This window comes from Bacidia gigantensis, assembly GCF_019456465.1.
Source record: "Bacidia gigantensis strain McMullin 20006 chromosome Unknown contig_245, whole genome shotgun sequence".
NCBI classification, from domain to species: domain Eukaryota; kingdom Fungi; phylum Ascomycota; class Lecanoromycetes; order Lecanorales; family Ramalinaceae; genus Bacidia; species Bacidia gigantensis.
The window spans coordinates 1074793-1098363 of NW_025408601.1; the positions used below are offsets into that span (position 1 = coordinate 1074793).

At 48.5% G+C, this 23571-nt stretch overlaps 7 protein-coding genes across 7 annotated transcripts; 3 read left to right on the forward strand and 4 right to left on the reverse strand.

Moving 5' to 3' along the window:
- Nucleotides 1–30: 30 nt before the first annotated feature.
- KY384_005376 (uncharacterized protein) lies at nucleotides 31–3372 on the reverse strand (the record flags this gene model as incomplete). The annotated part of the gene is made up of 2 exons (XM_044813877.1): nucleotides 31–3087; nucleotides 3136–3372. The coding sequence occupies 2 exons, from the start codon at nucleotides 3370–3372 to the stop codon at nucleotides 31–33; spliced, it is 3294 nt and encodes a 1097-aa protein (XP_044669178.1).
- Nucleotides 3373–3872: 500 nt separating this feature from the next.
- On the forward strand, nucleotides 3873–5907 carry KY384_005377 (uncharacterized protein; the record flags this gene model as incomplete). Its single annotated transcript, XM_044813878.1, has 2 exons — nucleotides 3873–4928; nucleotides 5044–5907. The coding sequence occupies 2 exons, from the start codon at nucleotides 3873–3875 to the stop codon at nucleotides 5905–5907; spliced, it is 1920 nt and encodes a 639-aa protein (XP_044669179.1).
- Nucleotides 5908–5999: 92 nt separating this feature from the next.
- Nucleotides 6000–9190, reverse strand: KY384_005378 (uncharacterized protein; the record flags this gene model as incomplete). The annotated part of the gene is made up of 9 exons (XM_044813879.1): nucleotides 6000–6560; nucleotides 6625–7046; nucleotides 7124–7257; nucleotides 7848–7880; nucleotides 7952–8165; nucleotides 8229–8539; nucleotides 8597–8680; nucleotides 8730–8949; nucleotides 8998–9190. The coding sequence occupies 9 exons, from the start codon at nucleotides 9188–9190 to the stop codon at nucleotides 6000–6002; spliced, it is 2172 nt and encodes a 723-aa protein (XP_044669180.1).
- Nucleotides 9191–10022: 832 nt separating this feature from the next.
- On the forward strand, nucleotides 10023–11722 carry KY384_005379 (uncharacterized protein; the record flags this gene model as incomplete). Its single annotated transcript, XM_044813880.1, has 4 exons — nucleotides 10023–10273; nucleotides 10327–10468; nucleotides 10525–10890; nucleotides 10955–11722. 4 exons carry the CDS (start codon nucleotides 10023–10025, stop codon nucleotides 11720–11722), a joined length of 1527 nt encoding a protein of 508 aa, XP_044669181.1.
- Nucleotides 11723–12576: 854 nt separating this feature from the next.
- KY384_005380 (uncharacterized protein) lies at nucleotides 12577–13776 on the reverse strand (the record flags this gene model as incomplete). The annotated part of the gene is made up of 2 exons (XM_044813881.1): nucleotides 12577–13099; nucleotides 13166–13776. The coding sequence occupies 2 exons, from the start codon at nucleotides 13774–13776 to the stop codon at nucleotides 12577–12579; spliced, it is 1134 nt and encodes a 377-aa protein (XP_044669182.1).
- Nucleotides 13777–17039: 3263 nt separating this feature from the next.
- KY384_005381 (uncharacterized protein) lies at nucleotides 17040–21879 on the reverse strand (the record flags this gene model as incomplete). The annotated part of the gene is made up of 7 exons (XM_044813882.1): nucleotides 17040–17532; nucleotides 17601–19015; nucleotides 19066–19192; nucleotides 19241–19398; nucleotides 19543–19670; nucleotides 19850–21723; nucleotides 21815–21879. The coding sequence occupies 7 exons, from the start codon at nucleotides 21877–21879 to the stop codon at nucleotides 17040–17042; spliced, it is 4260 nt and encodes a 1419-aa protein (XP_044669183.1).
- Nucleotides 21880–22343: 464 nt separating this feature from the next.
- Nucleotides 22344–23433, forward strand: KY384_005382 (uncharacterized protein; the record flags this gene model as incomplete). Its single annotated transcript, XM_044813883.1, has 2 exons — nucleotides 22344–22463; nucleotides 22510–23433. The coding sequence occupies 2 exons, from the start codon at nucleotides 22344–22346 to the stop codon at nucleotides 23431–23433; spliced, it is 1044 nt and encodes a 347-aa protein (XP_044669184.1).
- Between the last annotated feature and the right edge of the window lie 138 nt (nucleotides 23434–23571).

The following is a 23571-nucleotide window of genomic DNA, read 5'->3' on the forward strand; positions in this document are numbered from 1 at the left end:
TGTAATAGCGTGTCTAGCCAAAAGCAGCATTCACAGCTTTGGCTCGAAATCCTCATAGTCGCTCAAAGGATTAATTGGCACAGGGCCAGCGCTCACTGCTAAACGGGACCTGTATTCCCGGACATCGTCCACGTAAGTGGTCCTCTTGACTTTAGGAGCAGGTGGTAGCTCGGCTTCAGCATCCTCCGCATCTGCCTCGGGTTTCATTTCGATCCCAAGTCCAGGTAGAAGAGTGCCAAGAAGCTGCGGTACCTGTTCCATCAACTGAGATACTTGGTCTTCGGACATAGCGTTGTTGGAGGACAAAAACTCTCGGATAGCGTTTGAGATACTAGTCCTGTCCCCTCCAGCGACATCCACGTCCTCAAAGACTTTCTGCAGATGTTCCAAATTAGCCTCGATGCCAGCTGCAGTGAGAGATTTTGATATCACGGAAAGGACTTTCTCCTTCTGCTCAGCTGGTGTCATGCTGCCAGCTATCGATTTAGGCGTGACTTGTGCCTTGAGATGCACGGACAGCTTCGCACGAGTAGGTGAGCTTGGGTCTATATAATGCTTGAAAAATTCTATCATTTCAGGCTTGGTCAACGGTTCAATGTAATTGGCTTCAGCTTCGCGCGCGAAAAAGTCGTAATACTCGCTCTGAATGTACGTCCAGATGCGAGAGGTTTCCTGGCTAAGATTTTTCAGCTTTTCTAAACGCTTGTTGATGAGGCTCCGCTTGTGTGATTGGAATTCTTCTGCAGACATTTCTTCCAACGTCTTGCCAAAGAGTGATAGGAAAGCATTGATCCGTTCCTCCAAATAATCTACGGAGCGCTCTGATTGGATGATCACGCGGTAGCCCATCGTCGTATTGTTTATCTTCGAACCTGTCCAGACAACGTAACCAAGCTGTTCTTTGGTACGGAGCTGGTCAAACCCGAGCTCGTCTGTGAGCTGTGAGAGTAGCGACAACTTGGCTCTTGCAGTCCTGTCATCGACAGCGCCGACAGGCAGATAATACTCAATACAATTGTTGACGTTAGCAGGATCATCGAGCTTTCTTTGGTACGTAAAATCATCTCCTGGGGCGAAGAGGACGTTTCTTCGAACTTGCCATTGCGAAGCAGGCAGGGCACGATAATTGAACGTCTTCTCGATCAAGTCCGCCATCTTCAGTGCATCCTCTTTGTAAATGTTGCCGTGGCAGAACATTTCCACGTGCAACTGGCGAAGTAATTGTGGGAAGAAGGTAGCGACATCCTCGACAGTAAGGGGCTGGAGCTCTGCAATGAGGTGTTCGACGATCCAGCTCTGGTCTACAATAAGCCAACTGGTATAGTCTCCTACCTGTTTATACGGCTGCTGGAAGTCGTACTTTCGATATCCTCGTAACAATCTTTCCTTGACTATGCCGAATCTATCCGACTTGACTTCAAGATCTCGCATGCATAGTAGTACTTTTTCCAGGAGTACTGGCATCTTGTCATTGTAGCCAGCTATGTCGACACCAAGGCCAACGCGGAAATTCGATAAATGATAGTCCAGGCCCGATATCTCAGCATCGTATGAGTACTCCACTAAGGCATCTTTTACAAGTTCACAAAACAGCCGTGACTTGATCATGCAAGCCGGTGTCGCATTTGGCAATGGATTTCGAAAATTGATGTGCACTGACCCTCTAGGAACCCAGAACGTGTCGTCTTTCTTCCACCATATGCGCATCGATTCATCGTTACGGATTAACTTCGGTGCAGTAGAAGGTGTTTCAATCTCCTTCTTCTCAACGTCAAGGTTTGATGGAATGAATTCATTACGATGTGGTAGGTGTAGATCAGGTATTCGGTGGTCACCAGAAATTGACGCTGCTTTCTCAAGTCCGGTCATAAATGCGGCATCAAATCGTTCAACTTTGTATTCAGTCCCGTACCATTTCTCCTTTTGATTCCAGTCACCAGGAAAATCTCGACTGACTACAGTGAGACGGAAATTGTCCGGCCTAATATGAGCCATAGCTTTACTGATTGCCGGTTCATCAAACTTGCGGATTAATTCTAAGCCACTCAATAACCACTCTCGAGGCAGGGGTTTTTGCATTATACTGCTCATACTGCTGGCAAAAGAGCTTGCTGGCGTTTTCTCTCGAAATTTGAAGTCAACCTCTGCCATACCTTTAACTTCGTCCATTATCCATTTTTGAGGGGACTGGGCCTTGATAAGAGAGACGTATTCGAACACGACTTCGACCACGTCTTTGTACCGCCTTAGTCCTTCTTCTGTCAGGCGGATAGATATGCTAAAGAAAGCTGTTCCTGGACAAACTGGCATAGCGCCGGCGGACAGACCGTTTGCCCACCCTTTACCTTTAATGTAGGCCAAAATGCTGCCAGGTCCTTCATGACCAATTAAATGCGATATGTACCTGCTTGGCTGCGTATCGTACAAATGCTCCTCGTCTAAAAAGGGGAACGACAAATCTATGGATCTTGAGTCCATGACAGGCTTTGCAAAGATCGTAGTCCCAAGTTGCTCCAACGTGTACGGCCGAGCATCATCCCAGCGATTTTGTGGCAGATCCTTGTTGTGAACAGGGGCAAAAAACTCGGCGACCCACTGCTCCAGCTCGTCCAAATTCTCTTTTCCCAGCACAACCAGTTTTGTTCGGTTAGCAGAATAATGTTTGTCGTGGAAGTTGATAAATTCTTTACGTATGTCCAGACCTCGTCCTCTTGGTTCGTCACGTAAAGTCTCCAGATTACCCGTAGAAAAGTGATGGTACGGGTGCTTTGAATTTGACAGACTATGATCAAGTTGTCGCAAACGCCAGGCGTCGCTCTGTAAATTCTTCTTGTTTTCTGAGTCGACAGCCTTGAGTTCTCTGTCAAGGGTCGAGGACAGGAAAAGAGGGCTAATGAAAAACTGAGCGAATCGATCTAGTGCGCCGTACAAGGGAGAAGGCGGATTTCCATTGACAACCCCGTTTTCTCCCGACTGCGAAGAGGATGAGACTTCGAAATAATAATTCGTCTGTGTAGAGGCTGTGTAGGCATTGGAGTATCCGGAATGTGCAGTCAGGTAACGACTGTACTCGTTTTCAACTGGATACTATAGAACCGTGAGACGTAATACTTGGAGGCATGCATCCGCTCTCACCTTTTTGGTGCCCATGAAAAGAAGATGTTCTACAGCATGTGCCATCCCAGGCATATCGTCGGCATCACTGAAGCTGCCAGCGTCCACGCTGACGGATGCGCTTGCTTTGTCTGTATCTGGATCGTGCACAAGGAGCGCTTCGAGTTTATTTGGCAGCCTTACGACTCGATAGGATCTGTCATCTAACAGTGGCGCCTGGAGATTCTCTGCCAGCCGCTCCACGGTATTGGTAGCCATAGTTCCAGAGAAGCGGACTGAAGGATGACAGGGAATTTGAGGTAGTTGAGGTCTGTGGCATGAGCTACGCTGAAGTGTGACTCGAGGAGAGGTGGGCCAATGCCGATTGGAGCTCGCGAGGGAAACAGGACGAGCTTTCGACACAAGTCTTGCAACAGACATGTGTCAGGTGTTGCAAAGGCATCAAAAATCGTCCTTGACTGAGAATTTTGTAGGGCTGAGTGATCCCGCCGCCGCCAACGGGTTGAGCGTCAATGTTGCGGCCACAGGAAACTTCCCTTGACCTCATTTCTGTCAAATTTGTGATGGTCACCCCACTGTTGAGCTGACATCTCTCTTTCGGCGGGTTGCGATGTCTGTGTGCTCATCGAGTATGACGTTGTAGCGATATGCATAGCAACTACCAATCATCGACGATCGCTATCTGCACCCTGCCTCTTGTTCGCGTTTGATTTGTTGTTTGCCATTCTAATTTGAGACATTGTTCCCTTTACTCAAGAATGGCTGAAGCTATTGGAGCCGCTGCTGCATTGGTCAGCGTTGTCGGATTCTCCGCACAAGTCTTTGACGGGTGCGTGAAAGGATTTGTTCTCCTCTCATCTGCACGTAACCTGGACCGAGATGCAGAGACGCTGGTCTCAAAACTCGATTGGGAGCAATATCGGCTCGAGCAGTGGGCCGAAGGGGTTGGTCTGCATGATCCCGCTAGTCGGGTGGATGCTTTGGTTGATTGGGATCTGGCGGCGAAGACTCTGCAACAGCTTGACAAATTATGTAATGATACAGCATCGCTCAAATCTAAGTATGGTTTGATTCTGGAGGAGGAGCCTGCGGACATGAAGGTACAGAAACCAGCCAACAAGCCGAGCAAGGAAGCCTCGAGATTCAAAAGACTCTTTGCTCAATCGGAATCACGCTTGGATATAGCTGGTCGAGTCATACAGGCAAAGAATAGCCCTGGTAGAAGGTTGTGGTGGGCCTCAGTGGACAAAGACAACTTCAATTGTTTGATAGCCGATATCTCGTTTTTCGTGCAACGACTTCATGACTCTCTTAATGCTTCTGTGCAGACCGAGATGCGAAACTCGATCAAGGAATTCTTACGAGAGGCGACTTACCGCTATGAAAGCGTTCCAGATCTCGATTACCTTAGAGAATTGGCTGCAGACCTACGTAAAGGGAGAAGTAGCAATTCCCAAGACGCCGACGAGATCGAGGAGCAGATAGACTTAAGATTCAGGAACCTGCTCTTTAGTTCTATAAGTCACGGTAAAGAGGACGAAGTCAGGAACTTACTCGACAAGGGTATGGATGCGGACATGGAAAATCATTGCGGATGGTCGACGCTCATATGTGCTGCTGATGCAAAACAAGTAGCTATATCGGAACTCCTACTCAAAAGAGGCGGCGATCCATGCCATGAAACGATTGGAGGCAGGAGACCTCTGCATTTTGCCGCGGAAAACGGCACTTTGGAAATAGTAAATTTATTGCTAGAATGCCCGTCGATAGACTTGAATTACCAAGACCATCACGGCGAGACAGCTTTCTTCAAGGTGTGTAACTTTTGAAATCTTTACCTCCTGCCTGCCTCAAAGTCTCTTTTAATTGACTACCTTCATCAACTCACTTGCCTCTTTGCAATCCCAGCTGAATAAACCTTCATCATAGGCAGCGTCTCATGGGCATGACAGTGTTGTCGAAGAGTTTCTCAAATTGGATTGCATAGACATTAATGCAGCAACAACCGACGGGTTTACTCCACTTCTACAAGCAAATTTTGGGAATTACAAAAGAATTGTTCAGCTCTTACTCGCACGACCAGAACTTGACGTCAATCGTGCCGAAAACTTGTACCATCAGACGCCTCTGTGGATGGCCGCTACAGAAAATACTGACATTCTGATTGAACATCTGAAGCGTAAAGATATAGATATCAATGCTCGCGGCCGGTTCGGAGAGACACCTCTATGCAGATGCGCAAGGACGTCATATAACGAATCAATGCAAGTACTCCTCAAGGCGAATGCGGACGTGAATCTCATAGATGAGGATTCTTGCAGCCCGCTCATGTCTGCAGCAAAGGCATCAAACGAGCATGGTGTTGAATTGTTATTGAAACAGAGTGGTATTGAATGGGACAAGCAAACTCCAAAAGGGCATGATGCCTTGTTCTTAGCCAGTGAAGCTGGGCATACGAAATGCGTGAGATCGCTGCTCACCAAAATAAAGTCTGTAGACAACAAGGACAGACTTGGACGGACGGCCCTAGCAGCTGCAGCTTCGAATGGTCATAAGATTCCCGTGAAAATGTTGCTTAAGGCGAAAGCCGACATCAACACGCAAGACGGTAAAGGGAACACACCTTTGGCTCTAGCAGCTGAAGGAAATCACGAGAGCGTTGTACGCCTTCTGCTTGAGAGCGGCGCCGACCGCGAAGTTGCAGACGAAGATGAAGAGACGCCGTTTGAGAAAGCCCGTGACAAGCACCTCGACAGTATCTTGCAAGTCTTCAAAGAAACTTTGACAATTTGATCAGAAAAACAAAACACGGTACCATTGACCAGCTTTCTGGGTGTCTTTGATCTCGACGAGTCACTGACTTCCAGCAAGCCGTGCTTCATCATCTACCCTTTTGTTGTGTCTCCCAAAATTGCAGTCAAATCTCTCAAGAACTCTTTCACTTCCTCCTCGGTATTATAATGCACCAGACTCACCCTCAAAACCCCGCCAATCTTCTCCAACCCAAGAACTTCCTCCACCAGCCTTTTACTATAGAAGTGGCCCCACCTAAAGCCCACCCTGCTTCTTCCCTCCATCTTCTCCACCAAATCTTTCGAGTTCCACCCTTCGACACTAAAACTGATCACAGGAACCCGCTTCTCTTTGTCTGCCACACCATGACCATAAACCGTCACATTGGACCTCTGATTCAAATCATCCAGCAATATCCTTTGCATCTGCTCTTCATGCTCCGCGATACCTTCCCACTTTCTCTGTCTCGCCTCTTGACTTTCACCGAGATAAGCAAGCACTTTTGGCAGAGCAGAAACAAGTTCATAACTCGCGCTTGCTAAGCCCAACTTCGTGCTCAAATCATCGCCCTCATGGAAATAATGCCCTAAGGTGCTCAACCGAGCCTTTGCCTCCGAGCTAGCGTACAGTAGGGCGATATGTGGTCCATAAACCTTCGCGCAGCGGTCAAAATGCCAGGCTCTCCATCAATTTGGATGAAAGGACAGGAAGCTTTACCTTGTACCAACTGAACGCATAGAAGTCCACCCCTAAAGCCTTTACATTCACGCTCCTGTGAGGTGCCAGTGCCACTCCATCTACGCAGACGATGGCACCCGATACGGTCTTGTGCACTAAGTCCGAGATCGCCTTGATATCATGGATCCCACCCAGAACATTACTGGCATGGCACAGCGTCACCATCCGCGTCTTGTCCGAGAGCAGAGGTTGCAAATTCTCGGGAGTGAGAAGCAAGTTCTGACTATCATTTTCAGGGCGCCACCATTTGATGGTGAAATTCTGCAAACGTGCGAGACGCACCCAGGAGCTGATATTTGCTTCGTGATCAATCTGGGAGATCACCAGTTCACTTCCTGCGGGAAACTGTAAGATTTGGGCGAGGTTGGAGAAGAGTTGCGTTGTCGACGGGCCAAGTACTGCTTAGGTCAGAAGGCTTATGAATGTCTCATAGATAGGATTTGGATCGTCCAAGAAGAAAACGTCAAATGCTTGTTACCGATTTCGTCAGGACTTGCGTTAATGTAGGACGCTGCAGCAGCTGAACCCTCGTTATAAATCGTGGTCGATTGTTTGGCGACGTTGTAGGAGGCACCAAGCTGGACGTTGCTTTCTTCGAGATAGTCTTGTACCCTATATTCTCGCTTTCAGCTCGCTCGATGGCGGTAATTGATTTTTGATATGCACGCTTTAGAGGCAGTTCCCAGGATCTGTGTCCCACCTATTTTTTAGACACGAAGTCAGTACCTTGATGAAACATCATGTTTCTCACCATAGCGTACCAGCGTTGTCGAAATATATTTGATGGTTCGCCTGAAGAGCTGGAAACGCTTCGCGAGCAGCCGATACATCGAAAAGATGCGCCATAGCCTTAGTTACTCCAGTTGAGCAGATATCTTGCAGCACAAGGACGAATTCGATAGAAACGAAAAGACGTCATACCAACATTTGAGGACTGGAAGCTAGGCTTGATTTAGAAGGTGGTTGTGTACTCGAGCCAAAGAAGCACTTGTATGAGTGTTTTGGAATAAAGAATACAAAAGCCACCACAGCAGTAATTATCGTGCTCGAGCACCTCAGTAAGGTTCACAAGACGGAAAACATTCAAGTAAACATTTGTAAGCTCTATGAAAATCGACGTTTGATAGTAAGAATGTCTATCATAAGGATGAACGTAAAATTCTTGTATGAGCGCCTCTGTTCCTACAGCGTCGATAGCTTACGCGTCTGTGGGCTTCTGGCCATATACAGCATAGCTAAAGTTGAGATTAATAAAAGCATGCAAAGCCAGGGAAAAGACTCTTCTCGGAAGGTATCGAGAACTCACAAATCGAATTGGGCGTGGATTTTGGGATTTCGGAGATCTTTACGCACATTGGCGAGTAAGATCTGCACTTCTTCTGCTTTCCAGCCCAGTGTTTGAGTGTACAATCTCAGTGTGAAGCCTTCAAGACCATCCTCAATTTGGACGAGATTCCATGAACTGGTGACCCTTTCAGCTGAGTAGCGACGAATATATTTTGGACTTACCCGACGGTTTTCTTAAAGACGTTAGTATGCATTCACAGGATGATAACAAAGTGAAAAAGGAAATGTGTGTTAACGCACCAAATGCTTATCCTTTGGCCATGGGCCGATAGGTAGTCTATATTTCTGGGACGTCACATTCTGAAATCCTGCGTCCTTGAGGAGCTTCTCCAGATTTGGTCCAGGCGAAGGTTCTCGCTGAAAATTTCGGCTAGCTTCCAGGAGCGTTACAATCCACTCATAAATCTTGTAGTCTTCTTTGAGTGAGCCGTCTTCAGAGTAGTACTGCAAATCGAAATCCTGAAACTCAACAAAGCCACCTGGCTTTGTGTTCTCAAAGGCCTTCTTTGCGAGAGCTGGCCAATCTTTTATCGCAGCTGCCAAATACCTTTTGATAGTTCAATCAGCACAAGGGTGCGAGCACCAGGATCCTTTGCCAGAGTACCTCAAGTGAATGAAATCAAACTTCTCACGGAACGTCCATGTTTCCTCCATATCGTCAATTTCGAATTTTACGTTAGCAGGCACCCTAACGCACTTAGTGTGTTACTATAGCAGGGTTACTATCAGAAGTCTACCATGTTGGTTGGGTAGCGCTGAGGTCAGTCCCAATGATCTCAGCATCAGGGTAGTCATCAGCCATCTCGATGGCCCAAATACCGGTACCGGTCCCAAGATCAAGTATCCTCTTCGGGGTATCAACGATGGGGGCGTTGAAGAGTTGCATTCCCATGGAGATTTTCAACATGTTATGTGTAAGATCGAGGCGGTCGAGCTCGGACTCGTCATTGGGCATGACTATTTATGATGTAAGCTTCAACCTTTGACGTCTTTTTATAGCTTTACCATAGCTGCCGTCCTTGTACGCGTGATATTGTCGCCCATTCTCAATTGGATACCTCTCGATGCTACTCGTCAGAGACTGTGTGTATCTCGAACTCGCAGCGTCATCTCCAAGGCTGGAGTCAGAGCCGTCGAACAGGTCCGGGTCGGCCTCAATTGTGCGGTCTGGGGCAGTAGGTACAGGTTCCGTTGCCATGTTTCACAATGAAGACGCAAGCCAATGCAATTATTACCACGCAAAGAACGCACAGGAAAAGCCTCAATGAAGTTGCAGAATACTAAAGTCCAAAGAGTATTTCAAGGGGGACCAGCTTGATCCACAAATGACTATGGAAACAGAGTGTGTGTCTACCCACACACGTTGCATTCACCTCAATAAGTTTCTGTAAATGTGACAAGCTGTCAATTGCTCTTTGGAAGCACATCCTCGCATGGTGGAAGGTGGGGCATGCCGTGACATGCGGCTTGTGAGATTTAGTGAGCAACAGATGGAAGCTAAGAATCCTGCGTGTGGATGAGCTCCGTCCTCTCCAAGCACACTGGCTCTGACTGCCATGCAGCTATGCAGCTATGCAGGTAAGGTCGGGTGGACAGGTAAGGTAGCTTAGGACTTAGGGCCGCTTGGGTGGCCCCTATTTAGCGCAACAGGTTGAATCAGAAGGCCCACACCAGCATATCCAGAACAGAAGATTGCCATAAGAAAGGCGTCGACATCTAGCAGCTCAAGGAGCGCATGCAAGTAAACAATCATGGTGACTCACGCTCACACCAAAGTTCGTGAGTCTCTGCGTTGAGTCTACTCGTAGAACTATGCAAGTGATGTCAGTCACTCGGACCGGAGCCGGGGATAGTCCTAGTCCTAGTGCTGACAAAGAACGCCCAATAATGGTCACTAGCTCGCGTTGGACATTGCTGTATATGTCCAGAACTAGCGATCATTCTCCTTCTCACTGATCATTCTTCACTCTCAGCAGTTCAATCTCGCTTTGTCTACCTTCCAGGTGGGACGAGCATCATATTACGTCTTCATGTCTACAAAACCAATAGCACCTACCATCTCCCGCGGGTCGAGCACCATTTCTCGTCCCCCTTCTAATCAACAAGGCCCGCCTAGCGCAGATGCAGCCAAAGCAGAGGTCTGGCTGAGAGGTCATCTGGGTCACTTGACTGAGAAGCAGCAAGCTGCATTTGTGGCCTTTAAAGATTTATGCGCCAAAGAGGGTTTCTACAAGCCTGCAGCTGCTGGGGCATTAGCAAGTCATGATGATGCACAGTTGGTGTCAGTCTGCTACAGTCTCCATCTGATAGGCCCTTTTCCTGACTTCGATGTAGGCGATTTCTAAGAGCTCGGAGATTCGTCCCGCAAGATGCCTTCATCCAGTTTAAAGACACCGAGCTCTGGCGGAAAGAGAACGATCTGCAAGCTTTGTATGAGAAAATTGATATCAAAGACTACCGAGAATCACGTGGTGTGGTAAGCTTTGTGACTCCTATCCTGCGCGCTCCTTGCAGCTGATGCTTCTTTAAAAGTATCCCCAATGGACAGGGCGGAGAGACAAGCGCGGTATTCCCCTATATCTCTACGAAGTTGGCAAACTGGACGCAAAGAAGATGTTGGCATACTCCTCCTCCACCTCCAAAACAAAGGCCAAGGGCTCGGCGCCATCGCGAATGCTCCGTCTTTTCGCTCTGTACGAGAATCTCACCCGCTTCGTCATGCCATTATGTACTGCTGCTCCGGGCCGACCGTACCAGGAGACCCCGGTGGATCAATCCAACAATATAGTAGACATATCGAGAGTTGGATTGAAGCAATTTTGGAATCTCAAGAATCACATGCAGGATGCAAGCCAGTTGGCTACGGCTCATTATCCGGAAACCCTCGATCGCATATTTGTAAGTTGACTTGCTATCTCGTCAGCCTGCTTTCCCATCAAGCTTTCTAATTCTGTTGGGTCAGATTTTAGGCGCCCCGTCATTTTTCCCTACCGTCTGGAGTTGGATCAAACGCTGGTTCGACCCCATCACCACGTCCAAGATCTTTGTCTTGTCTCAACATCAAGTACTTCCAACCCTGACTCAATTCATCGACATAAAAGATATTCCGAAGAAGTATGGCGGTCAGCTTGACTTCCAATGCGGCGATCTACCCAATCTTGACCCTGAGCTGCGGGAACATCTCACCATACCACCGGGTGAAGAAGCTGAGCGCTTTCTACTTACTTCCCCCGTGCGGTGGGCGGCACAGGGCGCAGATGGGGAGATGTTCGCCATAGGCGTTGGTAGCATTAATGGTAAAGAGAGGCAAGAGCCTTTAGCGACACTACACGGACTTGTTGCGCGCACAACCACCCACAGAGAGCGCCTTTCACGCATGAATACTCAAGCAAGCGTTGCTCCCTCTTCCCTGCATTCGGTAACAACTACTGGCACCGGCAAGCCTGTTCCTCACTCCCAGCTCTCACATTTGGTGCCTGCACCTGGCTCGTCACATTCGAACCGACCTTCGAGTCTGAGAAAATCCATCGAAGCGCCTCCAATCGAAATTGCTAAAACAGAAGCGCCTGTATCATCTACCACTACCTCAACAAACATGAATGGGACAATTCCGAACGGTGTTCTGCCAGAAAAACTCAACATGCCCCCTCCCCCATCAGACCTGAGCAGACAGAAGACGGAGTACATGACTCCAGCGCAGGAGCCTGAAGAATTGAAAGCGCTAGCATAGACTTCGATGCGAGAAAGGGGCGATAAATCTATCTAGAGCTATCGTTCGGTGGTCTTTCTTGTCTGTTAGATGTACTGTGCTAGTAATGATACACATTTAGAATTACGCTGCTTAGAGGTTGGAGATAGATCTCAGGAAATGACTATGTCACAGGGATCTGACCTGAGGGGCTACTGACGATCTGATTGATTGCTCTGAATCATTGCGTTGTTACAAGGTTATCAATATTGAGCGAGATTCACTGTCTGCTACCTACCATTAAAGCACCGTGCAACCGCATCTCACGCTATTCAAAACAGAAAGTCTTCGGCCAGGAACAGATTTCACTGAAGCGAGAATATTTTTCTAGCCGTGTTGAAAAGAGAAGCAAGTCAAGAGCAAAGGATCTGCAGAATCATCATGCATGTAAAGGTAGGCGAATCCCTCCCTTTAAGTTCGGTTTGTATTACTCAAGAAGATAAAATGAAGGGAATCAAATACTCTCTGACCTGTTCAAAGAGATGCAGGAAAGACTTTAAATTAAAAGCCTTTGATTTAACTAACAACCATTAAATAAAATAAGCGAAAATAGCATAAATGTCGTGTCGAAGTCTTAACAAGGAGGAAGATTAGTATCACGACGTATTGCTATATGTTGCCAAAAAGCCCACTAAATTTTCAAAATGCAGGTTGCCCCGTGTTGCTAATATGAAGATAACCGAAAATGTTTATACCGTGCCCGTCATGCTAGTATGGTTAATTGCGTGTCAGAACAAGTGCCATCAGACATGTCGGAGCATATTGTTGGAAGATTCTAGCTTCCGTCGACGCGTCGATGGGAAAAGGAGGAAGGAGAAAGCGGGAAGCTTCATGCTTTAGTCGACGGCCTTCACAGCTCCGTTCTCCTCGCCGCTCTCGATCATTGCCTGGACGAGCTTCAGGTCTGCAAGCGATTCTTGAGGAAGTCCTCTCCTCTCGATCTCTTTTTCCTTGAGAATGCCTGTTGCGAAAACGGCGAGCTCTCGCTTCAGGGATAAATCTTCGTGAGGGAAATCCCGTCTGATCTCCTGCTCAGTGTCTTCTTCCTCACCATCCTTGATCACCGTAACGCGCCGGTCTGTCACCATCACGGCACCTTTATCAGTTACGATGTGAATCTCGAAGGCCGAGTCAAACTCAGTGCCGAATGATAAGCTCATTGTTCCGCTATTGCCATTGGAGAGATGCAAGGCGGCGTTTGCAGTGTCAGTCGAGGAGAACTCTGGTCGAAGGAGTGAGGTGAATGCGGCGACTTGAGTAATCGTTGCGTTCGCTGAAGATAAAAGAAAGCGGACGGCTGCGACAAAGTGGACTCCAACATCAAGTACGAAGCCTCCGTGTTCCCCTTGGTCTTGGCGCCTGCCAAAATCAACGTGGATCAGAATCTTACATACAACAATACAACACAGTTGAGATGACACTCACGCTAAACATTGATAGAGTTTATCATCCTCCTTGGCCATGGCATACATTTTTAATGTAAATGTTTGAACAGCCCCGTCGAGCCTTTTCAACTGATACCCGCCAAAAAGAATGGTATCTTTGAAGCGGTAACTCTCACCTACGCTCCACAAGGCATGCCCATTGCGGTCAGCGTACCACTCCAGAAGCTTCTTAGCCGTCTCAACATCCTTGGCAATTGGTGCGTCGCTCAGAACATGTTTTTCTGCTTTTAGTGCTCGGCGGATGTTATCTGCTTGCAAATTCAGGGGCAGAGTAATGATAAATGCCCCAATGTCCTTTCTGCAAAGGAGCGCGTCGAATGAACGCTGTTGCTCATTTGGGGAGTCAAAAAAGGCGTCAACATCACCATTCTCTGCTGCAAGCTCCTCAGCGTCCACCTGAGAAGAGGAATAGACCGCTTTTAGCTCGAGTTCCTCAGTAGCTTTAATAGCGGATAAATGCTCTGGAAGAGTGCAGCTATCAGCAGCGTGAAGAGAAGGAGACGGGGTATTAAGGTATATTGTGTGGGATGAAAAGACTGTACCATCTCCGAAGGACTTTTCAGCTTCAATGAGTGCCACACCAATTGCCATTGACAATCGAAAGGGAAGTGTTTAGAATATTTTGGTGGATAGCTCAAAAACAGATTCACGTATCCGAACCACTTGGGACAGGCTCGGAAATGCATCTTACTGCATTATATGTGACTGTCCCTACGGTCAGTTGGTCAAGTGGTTAGCGTGAGGGTGCAAAAAGGATTGGAAGAAGCATTCCGTTTAGCGGCCTTCTCAGATGGCAGATCACGGCCATCTCACAAGCGTGATGAAACAATGAATCAGACTAAATACCAGGCCATGTATTTTTTCAGGAGTCAGCAAGAAGGAACTCGGCACAAATTTGCTCCAGCATCATGAGTTGGGTGGGTACTAAGCCCCCACACACACCTTTGGCATTCAGGTCAGACAATCGAGCTGCGTGACAATTTTCCAAAATAAGAAGTACGGGTGAGGTGAGAACAGACAAGACCTGTAAACGAAGCTGGTTCTCCCTGCAACAAGGCCAATTGTCCCTCGGCTGCAGCAAACACTGATAAACGGCATATTCTAGCATTTTTAGCGTTTTGTTTTAAAGTTCCTCCCCAGCTGTCAGACGTGCACAAGTGGTGAAAGGGAAGTGCAATAGACTGGAAGCCCCTAGTCTCGATCAGAGGTCTAATTCTGATACGCTATGGAGATGTTGGCAAGTCGATCCCTCGGGGTGAAAGAGATCCCTAATCGATCCCAGATTTCATCTTGGACGTACTCCCCAACTGCCTCTGACTAGCCATTGTGCACCGAGTTTGCCGCTACAGTGTTTGCTGCCGGCTGTGAAGCTCCATCTTCTGCTTCGGGAGCACTCCGGGCGTCGTCGAAGCAGCTGGGTATTGGTGCCTTGATTGCATGCTCAGGCCCGTCATGTGATATTACGCCACTTCCTGCAGGTTACGAAGCCATGATCGGCGAGCACATGCATTAGAAGAAATTTAGTAGGTGGGGGGAAGATATGGAAGCGGCTTCGACCGAACAAGTCTCCGAATTACCCTGATTTAAGCATTGGCTTCTTTCGTATAGTACAGTGCGGTGGTTTGTGGATCGGTCGTTAGGCATCACTGGATCGCCCAAGCACGTGGCTTGAGTTGCCAATCCTGATCTTGGTGCAGGAAATCCGGGCCATCACGAGGAGTGACACTGACGATCCTCCCTCGGCTACCGTCCTGAGGTCTGCTCGTGAACAGAGCTCGAGAACAGAGCCTTTGGTCTGAGCACGGAACGGCCGCGAGCGGTGACTGCGTTGTGGAATCGGTCACGACATGACCAATTGATCGTCATGCTTTAGCATGGGAGATCAAACAGAGCCAAGGTGAGGTTTGGAGGTTGGGATGGGCTTCTTGGCATTCGACTTTGCCGAACCGAAGGACCTTGCTTTTCATTGCTTGCAGGCTGCAATCTAGCAGTAGCATTGGATGTAGGAAGCTGCTTTAACGCCGTGCATCTCCGTCAGAATCCGAAAGGCCAGTTAAATCTGAGGACACGCCCTCGTTAACCAATATATAGCGTAAGCTTGCACCCTCTCTTTTAGCCATGTAGCCGTCCCATGCGACGTGCATTACCCACGCAGGATTGGCCTGAACGACTCGGTATGACACCCCCAGCATTAGTGAAAAGTAAGAAGCAAATCAGAGCGATGGTGGCCCTGGAATACCTGATTTCGAACGATCTAGACCCTCCGAAACTGTGAGAAAATCATAAGGGAAAAACCACTGAGGCTAATAGAGTTGAGAGCAGGCAACGAACTTACTCCCACTATTCGAACCAAGTCGTATGCTGCAATCAATACTCCGAAAAAGCCCGGTCGTAGCGGCACATACTTGTTGATATCAGGAGCATCGGTGAGCAGAACACTTAGCTGCCCTCCTTGTTCACCGCCCGTGATCTTCGAAAACATCAGACGTATCCGATAAGCTTTGTGTTCAATCTCAACCACCCTTTAGTAAGGATTGGCAAAGCGATCTCCATGGCATATACCAAAGCTGGCACTGTCGGAATCGTGATAGGAGCAAGATCTCCCATATCGAGGCTTGATGGAGAAATCCATCGGGCTGCTTAACGAGCTGGCAAACCACGGCCTCAAGTCTTCAAAGTCAGTCTTGAAGTAGAAGACGCTAAGAGCGTAGATGCTACGGTCAGAGCCTTCTCAGTTTCCCCTTGTTGGGATGTGATTGTGAATAGCGCCGCCTCGAAATTGCCCGCCAATCCAAACCCAGAAAATGGGTTAGTACGGCCTCATGTGGTATACGCATTGAGTATGGTCCCGCAATTTCCGTCAACTGAACAATATCTTGAGTTATCTTCTGCGTTACCATGCTTGAGCAATTGCTATTTTGCTTTTCCCTTCCTCTATTTGATGATAAGTCTAGCCCAAAAAGTGAACTCCGCTTTGACAAGGCTCCGGCTCTGGCTCCTTTTCTTGTCATAGAATTCCTGTCACAGAAATATATGTCTTTTCATGAGCCCTATTTACTTCATACCATTCAAAAGTCCACATTGAAAACCCCCATGGAAAATGTCGAACTTGGTCACTCTGCAGCTGGAAGATATGAAATGTCGACATCCGCGGCGTCTGTCTCCTGGTGCTCGAGTCTGAGCACACCATTAAAAAGTCATCAACGTCGCTTTCCGCGGTGCACCCCACATCGTACGAGGCTTAAGTGCTTACCAGACATCGAAGCCGGCTTTGCTCTGGTTCTCAACGCCGAACATGCCAGCTAAGGTCTAGTAGGTTACACATCGCATCAAGGAGGCGTGATAACGGAGCTGGCCGTGAATATGCCCAAATATTGGCACCATGTGCTCAATAAAACACGGGCCTTGCCGGTGACACAATCGTGTGGTGCATGCATGAGGTCGGAGAGTGGTGGAGGGGACGTGGGATATGCAGGGATCCATAGCGAAGACGGCGGAATCGTCGAGAAGGGTTTGCTCAAGGTTAGAATGGTCGTGGAATGAATGCTTGAAGACGGGTATGGAAGGTCCATGGACATCACCAACTGTCTCAGCCATACGAAGTCCGCATTTTCCTGCAAGCCCTTGTACATTGCTCACACAGGAGACATCGCCTCATGCAATTAACGTGCGAGCCTGCATAATCTTGTTTGTCAAAGCCGCCAAAACCTCATGTTACAGACGTAAGCATCCTAGCCGGCATTATTATCGATTCCTGCGGGACAACGCAATCCTGCATCTGCCATACCATGCTTGAACGCCGCGACAACGGCGTGTTTAGCATACACGCGAAAAAACGGTCCGAATCCTGCGCCTCAAGGACCAGCCCGATGCACCTGACTTCCCCCATTCCGTATTTGGACACTCTCCCGCCGTTGCAACATCATCAGCGCCCGCGCGAGCGCACCCTCACTGTACCCTCGTCCATCCACCAGCTCCCTTCTCAAGGTCGCCAAACTCGTGCTCCACCCTATCGGCAACCGCCTTCTCAACTCCTCTTCCACCTTGCCAGCCTCCTCCATCAACTCTCTGCTCCCTTGTCCCTCGCCTTGAGTCACAGCATCCATAGTCGAGGCTAGAAAGAGACGGATGGCTTCATCGACGTGACTTTCGGTTGCCGTGACAGAGAGAGACAGTTTGGCGAGAGATTCGGTGATACGGATGATGGCTTCCAGTTGACGGACGGTGATGGGGATAGAAGAGCGTGTATTCGAAGCGATTTCTGCGGCGTGGACCCGTTTGCGGATGGAGACGAAATGTGAGGAGAGCTTTTCTGAGGCTTCGAGGGAGAGGCGGGGCGCACAGCGTCTGCATAAGGGCAATTTTGTAAGTTGCTGGTCTTTCCAGGGGCTTTCGGCAAGGAACGTTGGACTTACGATTTGCAGTAACTGATATATCGCTTCATCTTCTCCACTGGAATCTCAGCCTCCACCTGCTCCTCCATACCGCGTCCACCCATCTGGATGCCCATGACGTGCTTCGCTATGCGTTCGTCTCTCCCTTTCTCATGCTCGTCTCGTACGATGAAGATCATATCAAACCGGGAGAGAATGGTCGTTTGGAAGTCAATATTTTCGCCAGGCGACTTCAGATCGTCATAACGACCGAAGATCGGATTTGCCGCAGCCAAGACTGATGTCCTTGCGTTCAAGATTGTCGTTATGCCGGCCTTTGCAATTGATATTGTCTGTTGCTCCATTGCTTCGTGTATGGCTACTCTGTCTTCATCTCGCATCTTGTCAAATTCGTCTATACAGACTACCCCGCCATCGGCGAGGACCATAGCACCACCTTCGAGGTAGAACTCGCGCGTGTTCGTGTCTCTTTGCACAGAAGCTGTAAGACCAGCTGCCGAAGATCCTTTACCAGATGTGTAGATGGCTATAGGGGCAACTTTTTCGACAAATTTCAAGAGCTGTGACTTTGCTGTACCGGGATCACCAAGAAGAAGAACATTGACATCGCCTCTTAATCTCATGCCATCGGGCAAAATCTTCTTAGAGCCTCCTAGCAACAGGCAAGCGATCGCTTTCTTGATGTCTTTATTCCCATAGATAGAGGGAGCAATGCACTCGGCGAATCGCTCGTACAGATCCGGCCGTCTGCTCATTTCCAAAAATTCTTGCTCTTCTTCTTCCGAAAATATAGCATTTCCTTTGGCCGTATGATCGACGTCAGTAGTAATTCCAACGGCTCGAAGGTATGGGGTCCGAATGGCCACGGCTGAGTTTCCGGAAGATTTTGACTCTTTGTTCTGATAAATGGAGAACACACCCATCACCGTACATCTTGATCCAGGGACAACGCGATTAGTCAAGTATCGGTCGGCGGAGATCTTGATGTGCCGGGGCAGTTCACCCACAGGTACTTGGTCGGGCGCTTCTTGCAATTTCAAAATTTGTTGATCTATGAACTGGCATTTCTCGTGTACAACGAAGTAGGGATCCAAGGGGCATTTGTCCGTCGGGTCACCAGCAGTGCGTTTTCGTGAGCAAACTCTTGGGAGCGAAATACCTGATATTCCTCCACTCACGCTCAATGTTTCTGGATGCTGGCAGTTTCTGCATTGTATGTAAAGGGCAGTCGATTTTGAGGAAAGTGTGGAAGCACCGATGACAATGCCCGGAATGCGTACGAGATGGGAGATGTTGGTAGCGTTAAGATCGCGTATAGAGATCTGAGAGACTGAGGAGTAGTGGAGAAGAAGCTGGTGTTCGGGTATATCTATTTCGCTGGCTTTTAGGGCGGGGAACACGATTCGATGTGTACATTCTTTAAGTGCCGCTTCGAACTGTTGTCTCTTGAGTATCATTTCAAACGTTCTTCATGGAGTGGACTGACGAGTGGGATGATCTCTGCTGGCTGAGTGGTAAGCTTGTGGGCTAATTCTTCGTTGTATGAGATGATGTGTGCAATGTCTACATCGCAAAAGAATTGCTTGACGAGTACGTTCTCTCGAACTTGATCTCTTTAATATAATCAGTCTGTGTCTTCGAGATCGCCGTACCCTACCCACCGATAGATGAATGCATTATCCAGCCGAAACTCGAGGACGAAGTCACGCAATTCCTGCTGTATTTGAACTCTGGAGTCATCTCGCGCATCTGGGTCTGGTGCGAGCACGCTCAAAGAGTAAGGTCGTTGGGTATCCATTTTGCGCTTCGTAAGGATTGACTATCGACGCAAAGATCTTTCTCATTTGCAAAGAGTGCCGAGACGCGTCACACCGCGGACGCGTAAAGTGGTTCCTGAATGCGGCTAGCGCGCCAAGACATTGGTGTGGCCGCCCCCTCCAGCCTCGCCCGGTGGATAGCTTACGGATAGGCTCAACGCAACTGCCTCCCTGGAAGCGCCACCGCAGGCAAGGGTGAGTTGGTCAAGGTCAGCGATGGATTTGTAATTGAAGCCTGTCCCTCTCGTGCTTCCTCTTGTTGCTGTCAGTGTGTCTGCAGTCTGGGGTGAATCAAGCGGTTACGGAAATGTCAAATTGACGTAAGGCCAGGCGTAAGTGCGTGAAGAGGATTTCTTGCGCTGGGAAGTGCTGTGGCAACTCAGCATAGTGAAGGCAAAAGCCTGAAAACACCAGCATTGCCCGAACTTTACGCCCTTCTACCATTCATTCAACGCTCTTCACGCTGTGCACCGATTCTATCTCTTGCGGTCTTGATGATAGCTTTCGCCTCTTCGATCTCCACGCCATCTTCACACAGCTCTTCACCTAATGTTATAGCCCTCTGCCACCCACCTTGAGCCAGCTCCCACTTAGCAAGCCACATTCTGGCTCTGCTGGTGGTGCCTGTGGGGCCGTTGCCTCCGCTTCTGCTCTCATCATCCAATTGGTCATCCTCATCATCAACCGGCGGGTTTTCCTGGGCCATGGTAAGCTCCATGTATGACGCCGCTTCCTTGAGTTGCTCGAGCCGTTCGTAAAGCAAAGCGATTTGAAACAATATTTCTGGATCCATTGCTCCAGCAACGCGCTCTCCGCTAGATCCAGACCCGAAGGACGAAGAAGTCTCATAGTATGACCCTTGGGCCAAGGCGCGCTTGTAGGCCTTGACCGCCTGCATTGGTCGATCGATTTTGTCATAGCATTGTCCCATAGCTTGCCACATCTTCGGGTCTGATGGCCGTAGACTTGCAGCACGCTGGAAGTAGAATAATGCATAGAAATGCATCTCCAAAATCTCATATGTTTGACCCAGACCAAACCAGGCACGATAGTCTTTTCGGTTGACATCGACAGCGCGTCGGTAAGACTCGATGGCAGCGTGCGTGTTCTTCATTTCAACGTATTCGTGGCCCATCAACGTCCAAGCAGACAAGAAATTGCGGTCTAGGGTCAATGCCCGCCGAAAATAGATGACAGCTTTTTCATGCTCGGACTTCAACGAGTAGTAATTGCCAATCACACAGCAAGTTTCCGGCCGGAATTTATCGGTGGCGGTAGCTATTTGAGCAAGGAAAGCAAGTTTTGGCCTATTTGACATCACGAAAAGAATATTGCTGTAATGATCGAGGTAGTCAATACGATGTGGAGAAGTGGTAAGCAGTGCTGAGAAAATTGCATCCGCTTCATCGAAGTTTTTGTCGTGGTAGTGGAGTAACGCACGTTGTGTCTTTAGGAAGTCGCTGTCAGTGAACACCCGCTCTAACTCATTCAGCTCCCCGTGGATGGCTTCGTTAGATTGATAAAGTTCCTGTCTCTCATACAGACGAAAAATCAAGGTCATCAGGTTTCGAGGCAGAGCTGGCTCAAGCTCCTGAAGCTCTTCGGCATTATTTACTAGCTCTCCAAGTTCAAGCCAAGCGTCCCAATTGTAAGGGAAGAGATTGACACTGCGGACCAGCCACTTTCTTGCACTGCCTTCCGTCTTGCTTTTCGCAAGGATCATGCCGTACAGGTATTCCATCCAACCTTGGGTCCTGTCATCCAGTCCCCTTGAAGCTCGATCTGCGAACCAGTCTTCAAGTACTCGAGCCAGTCCAAAAAGCTCCTTATTGGTTGTAGAGCCACCGTCAGCTGGTCCAAGTACCATTTCGCTATCTTCCATCTTCCTTTTCTCCCCGGACATGTACTTTGCATAAAGAGCGAGAAATAATGACTTTTGGCTCAAGGAGGGTAATGCATTGCCAGGTAGTGACGACTTACGCCTCGAACCCTGACTGGACTCTTTGAACTTCCCTTTAGCTGCCTTATTGCTCTGGTGCATGATGGAATTGGGCGATCTGGGGGTAAGTGAATTTGGTGAGCTGTTCAAGGGCAGGAATACAGCGGCACATCGATCAAACTCGCGGCAGTCAAAATAAGATTTGGCCAAAAGGTACTTTGGAAGCTCGTGAGCTTCTAGTCTTGCTTCCTCGGGGTCAGTATTTGACGAGAGGACAGAAGGACGTTGAGGGGGAACATCGGCATCCTGCATGGGCGAGTCCACATCGGTGTCAAACGAAGAGTTGCTCGATTCCAAGGAAGGAAGGGAAGAAGCGAGCTCTGCGGCCCTGAGGTCAGTCAGACGGTGCTATCTCGGCATGAATGCCGTGGCGACCATCATACCATTTTGCAGATTGATAGAGGCAGCGCTCGGAGCACTTTACAACAGCTTCCAATAGCGCGTTTCGAATGTTCTCAGCGTGAGCTTTGTTCAAAGCCGACATGACAGAGTGTCCCTAGTTAAGATGACTTTTGCCAGTTCAGAGGCTAAGTATCGAGATACCCATATGCCAGGAAGCCTTTTTGGTGTGTTTAAAAGATTGCATCAAACCGAATCAAACGTAATAAGTCCAAACAGTCAGACGCTGTGGTGTGTTGATTACTTCCTAGGAAACCTAACCGACCATTATAGTGCCAATTATGAAGCTAGCGCTGTGGTGTGTGAGTGTTGAAAGGAGAATTACACGGTGTGGTGCCTTATAAGGTATCCAATTATAGAGACAACTTCGGCACGGCCACGGTGCGAACCGACGCAAGGGGCAAAGCCAAAGCAGTATAGAATGAAGATAATACCTTCTTTGCTTCGGCACTTAAATAATCTCTACGAGACGGCTCAATCCCTTCATCTGCTCTCTTGTTGCACTGATAGACCGGTCTAGCAACCCCTTCTCCCCTAAGCTGCTGATCAATGGCACAAAGAGCGTCACGCTCCGACTTTGAGGCCTTCTTCCCCACCCTTGTCAAAGACGTTTCCGAGCACGTACAGCAATACAACTTACCGGAAGATGCTTTGAAATGGTTTCAAGAAGTAAATTGACCCTTTCGTGCCATCTGACTCACTCAAACCCTTCTAGTCCCTCAAATACAACACCGCAAATGGTAAGCTGAACCGAGGTCTTGCCGTTCTCGATACTGCCTCCATTCTCCTCGATAGACCGCTCAACCAGACGGAATACACCCATCTTGCTACTCTAGGATGGCTTACAGAGCTACTGCAAGCCTTCTTCCTCGTCTCAGACGACATCATGGACTCCTCTCACACCAGACGAGGCGCAGATTGCTGGTATCGGCGGCCGGAAGTGGGCATGGTAGCCATCAATGACGCCTTCATGCTCGAATCAGCGATATACGTGCTCTTGAAAAAATACTTCAGGCAGCACGAGAGCTACGTCGATCTTCTTGAGCTATTCCACGAAGTGACAATGAAAACAGAGGCAGGTCAACTGTGCGATCTGTTGATCGCCCCAGAGGATCGCGTAGACCTGAGTAAATTTACCTACGAGAAGAGCAAGTTCATTATGACATACAAGACTGCCTACTATAGCTTCGGACTACCTGTAGCGCTAGCCCTATTCTACCTTCGCTTGGCCACAACCAAGAATTGGGACCAGAGTCATGATATTTTGATAGCAACGGGAGTATACTTCCAGGTACAAGACGATTATCTTGATGTTTATGGTAGTCCGGAGGAGATTGGGAAGATTGGGACCGACATTCAGGAGAACAAATGTGGTTGGGCGATTAATGAGGCGCTGCCGCTATGTGATGCTCGCCAGAAGGCAATACTGGAGGAAAACTATGGTAGGAAAGACAAAGAGAAGGAGTTGAAGGTGAAGCAGGTCTTCAAAGAATTGGACCTACCTCAAAGGTACCTCGACTTTGAGGAAAAGGAGGTTGCAAGGATCAGGCAGATGATCGCTTCCATTGACGAGAGTGAAGGCCTAAAGAAGGGAGTCTTTGAGAGCTTCCTGAATAAGATTTATAAGAGGAGTAAGTGATGTCTGGCAAAAGAATATCACGTTCGCGTAAAAGCGTAGCATAGCACCTGATTAGCATTCGTTCATTGTCGCCGATACCCCAAGCCTACAACATACATAATTGCCTCGTGGCTTCTTCCCTTCCTGAGCTATCTATGC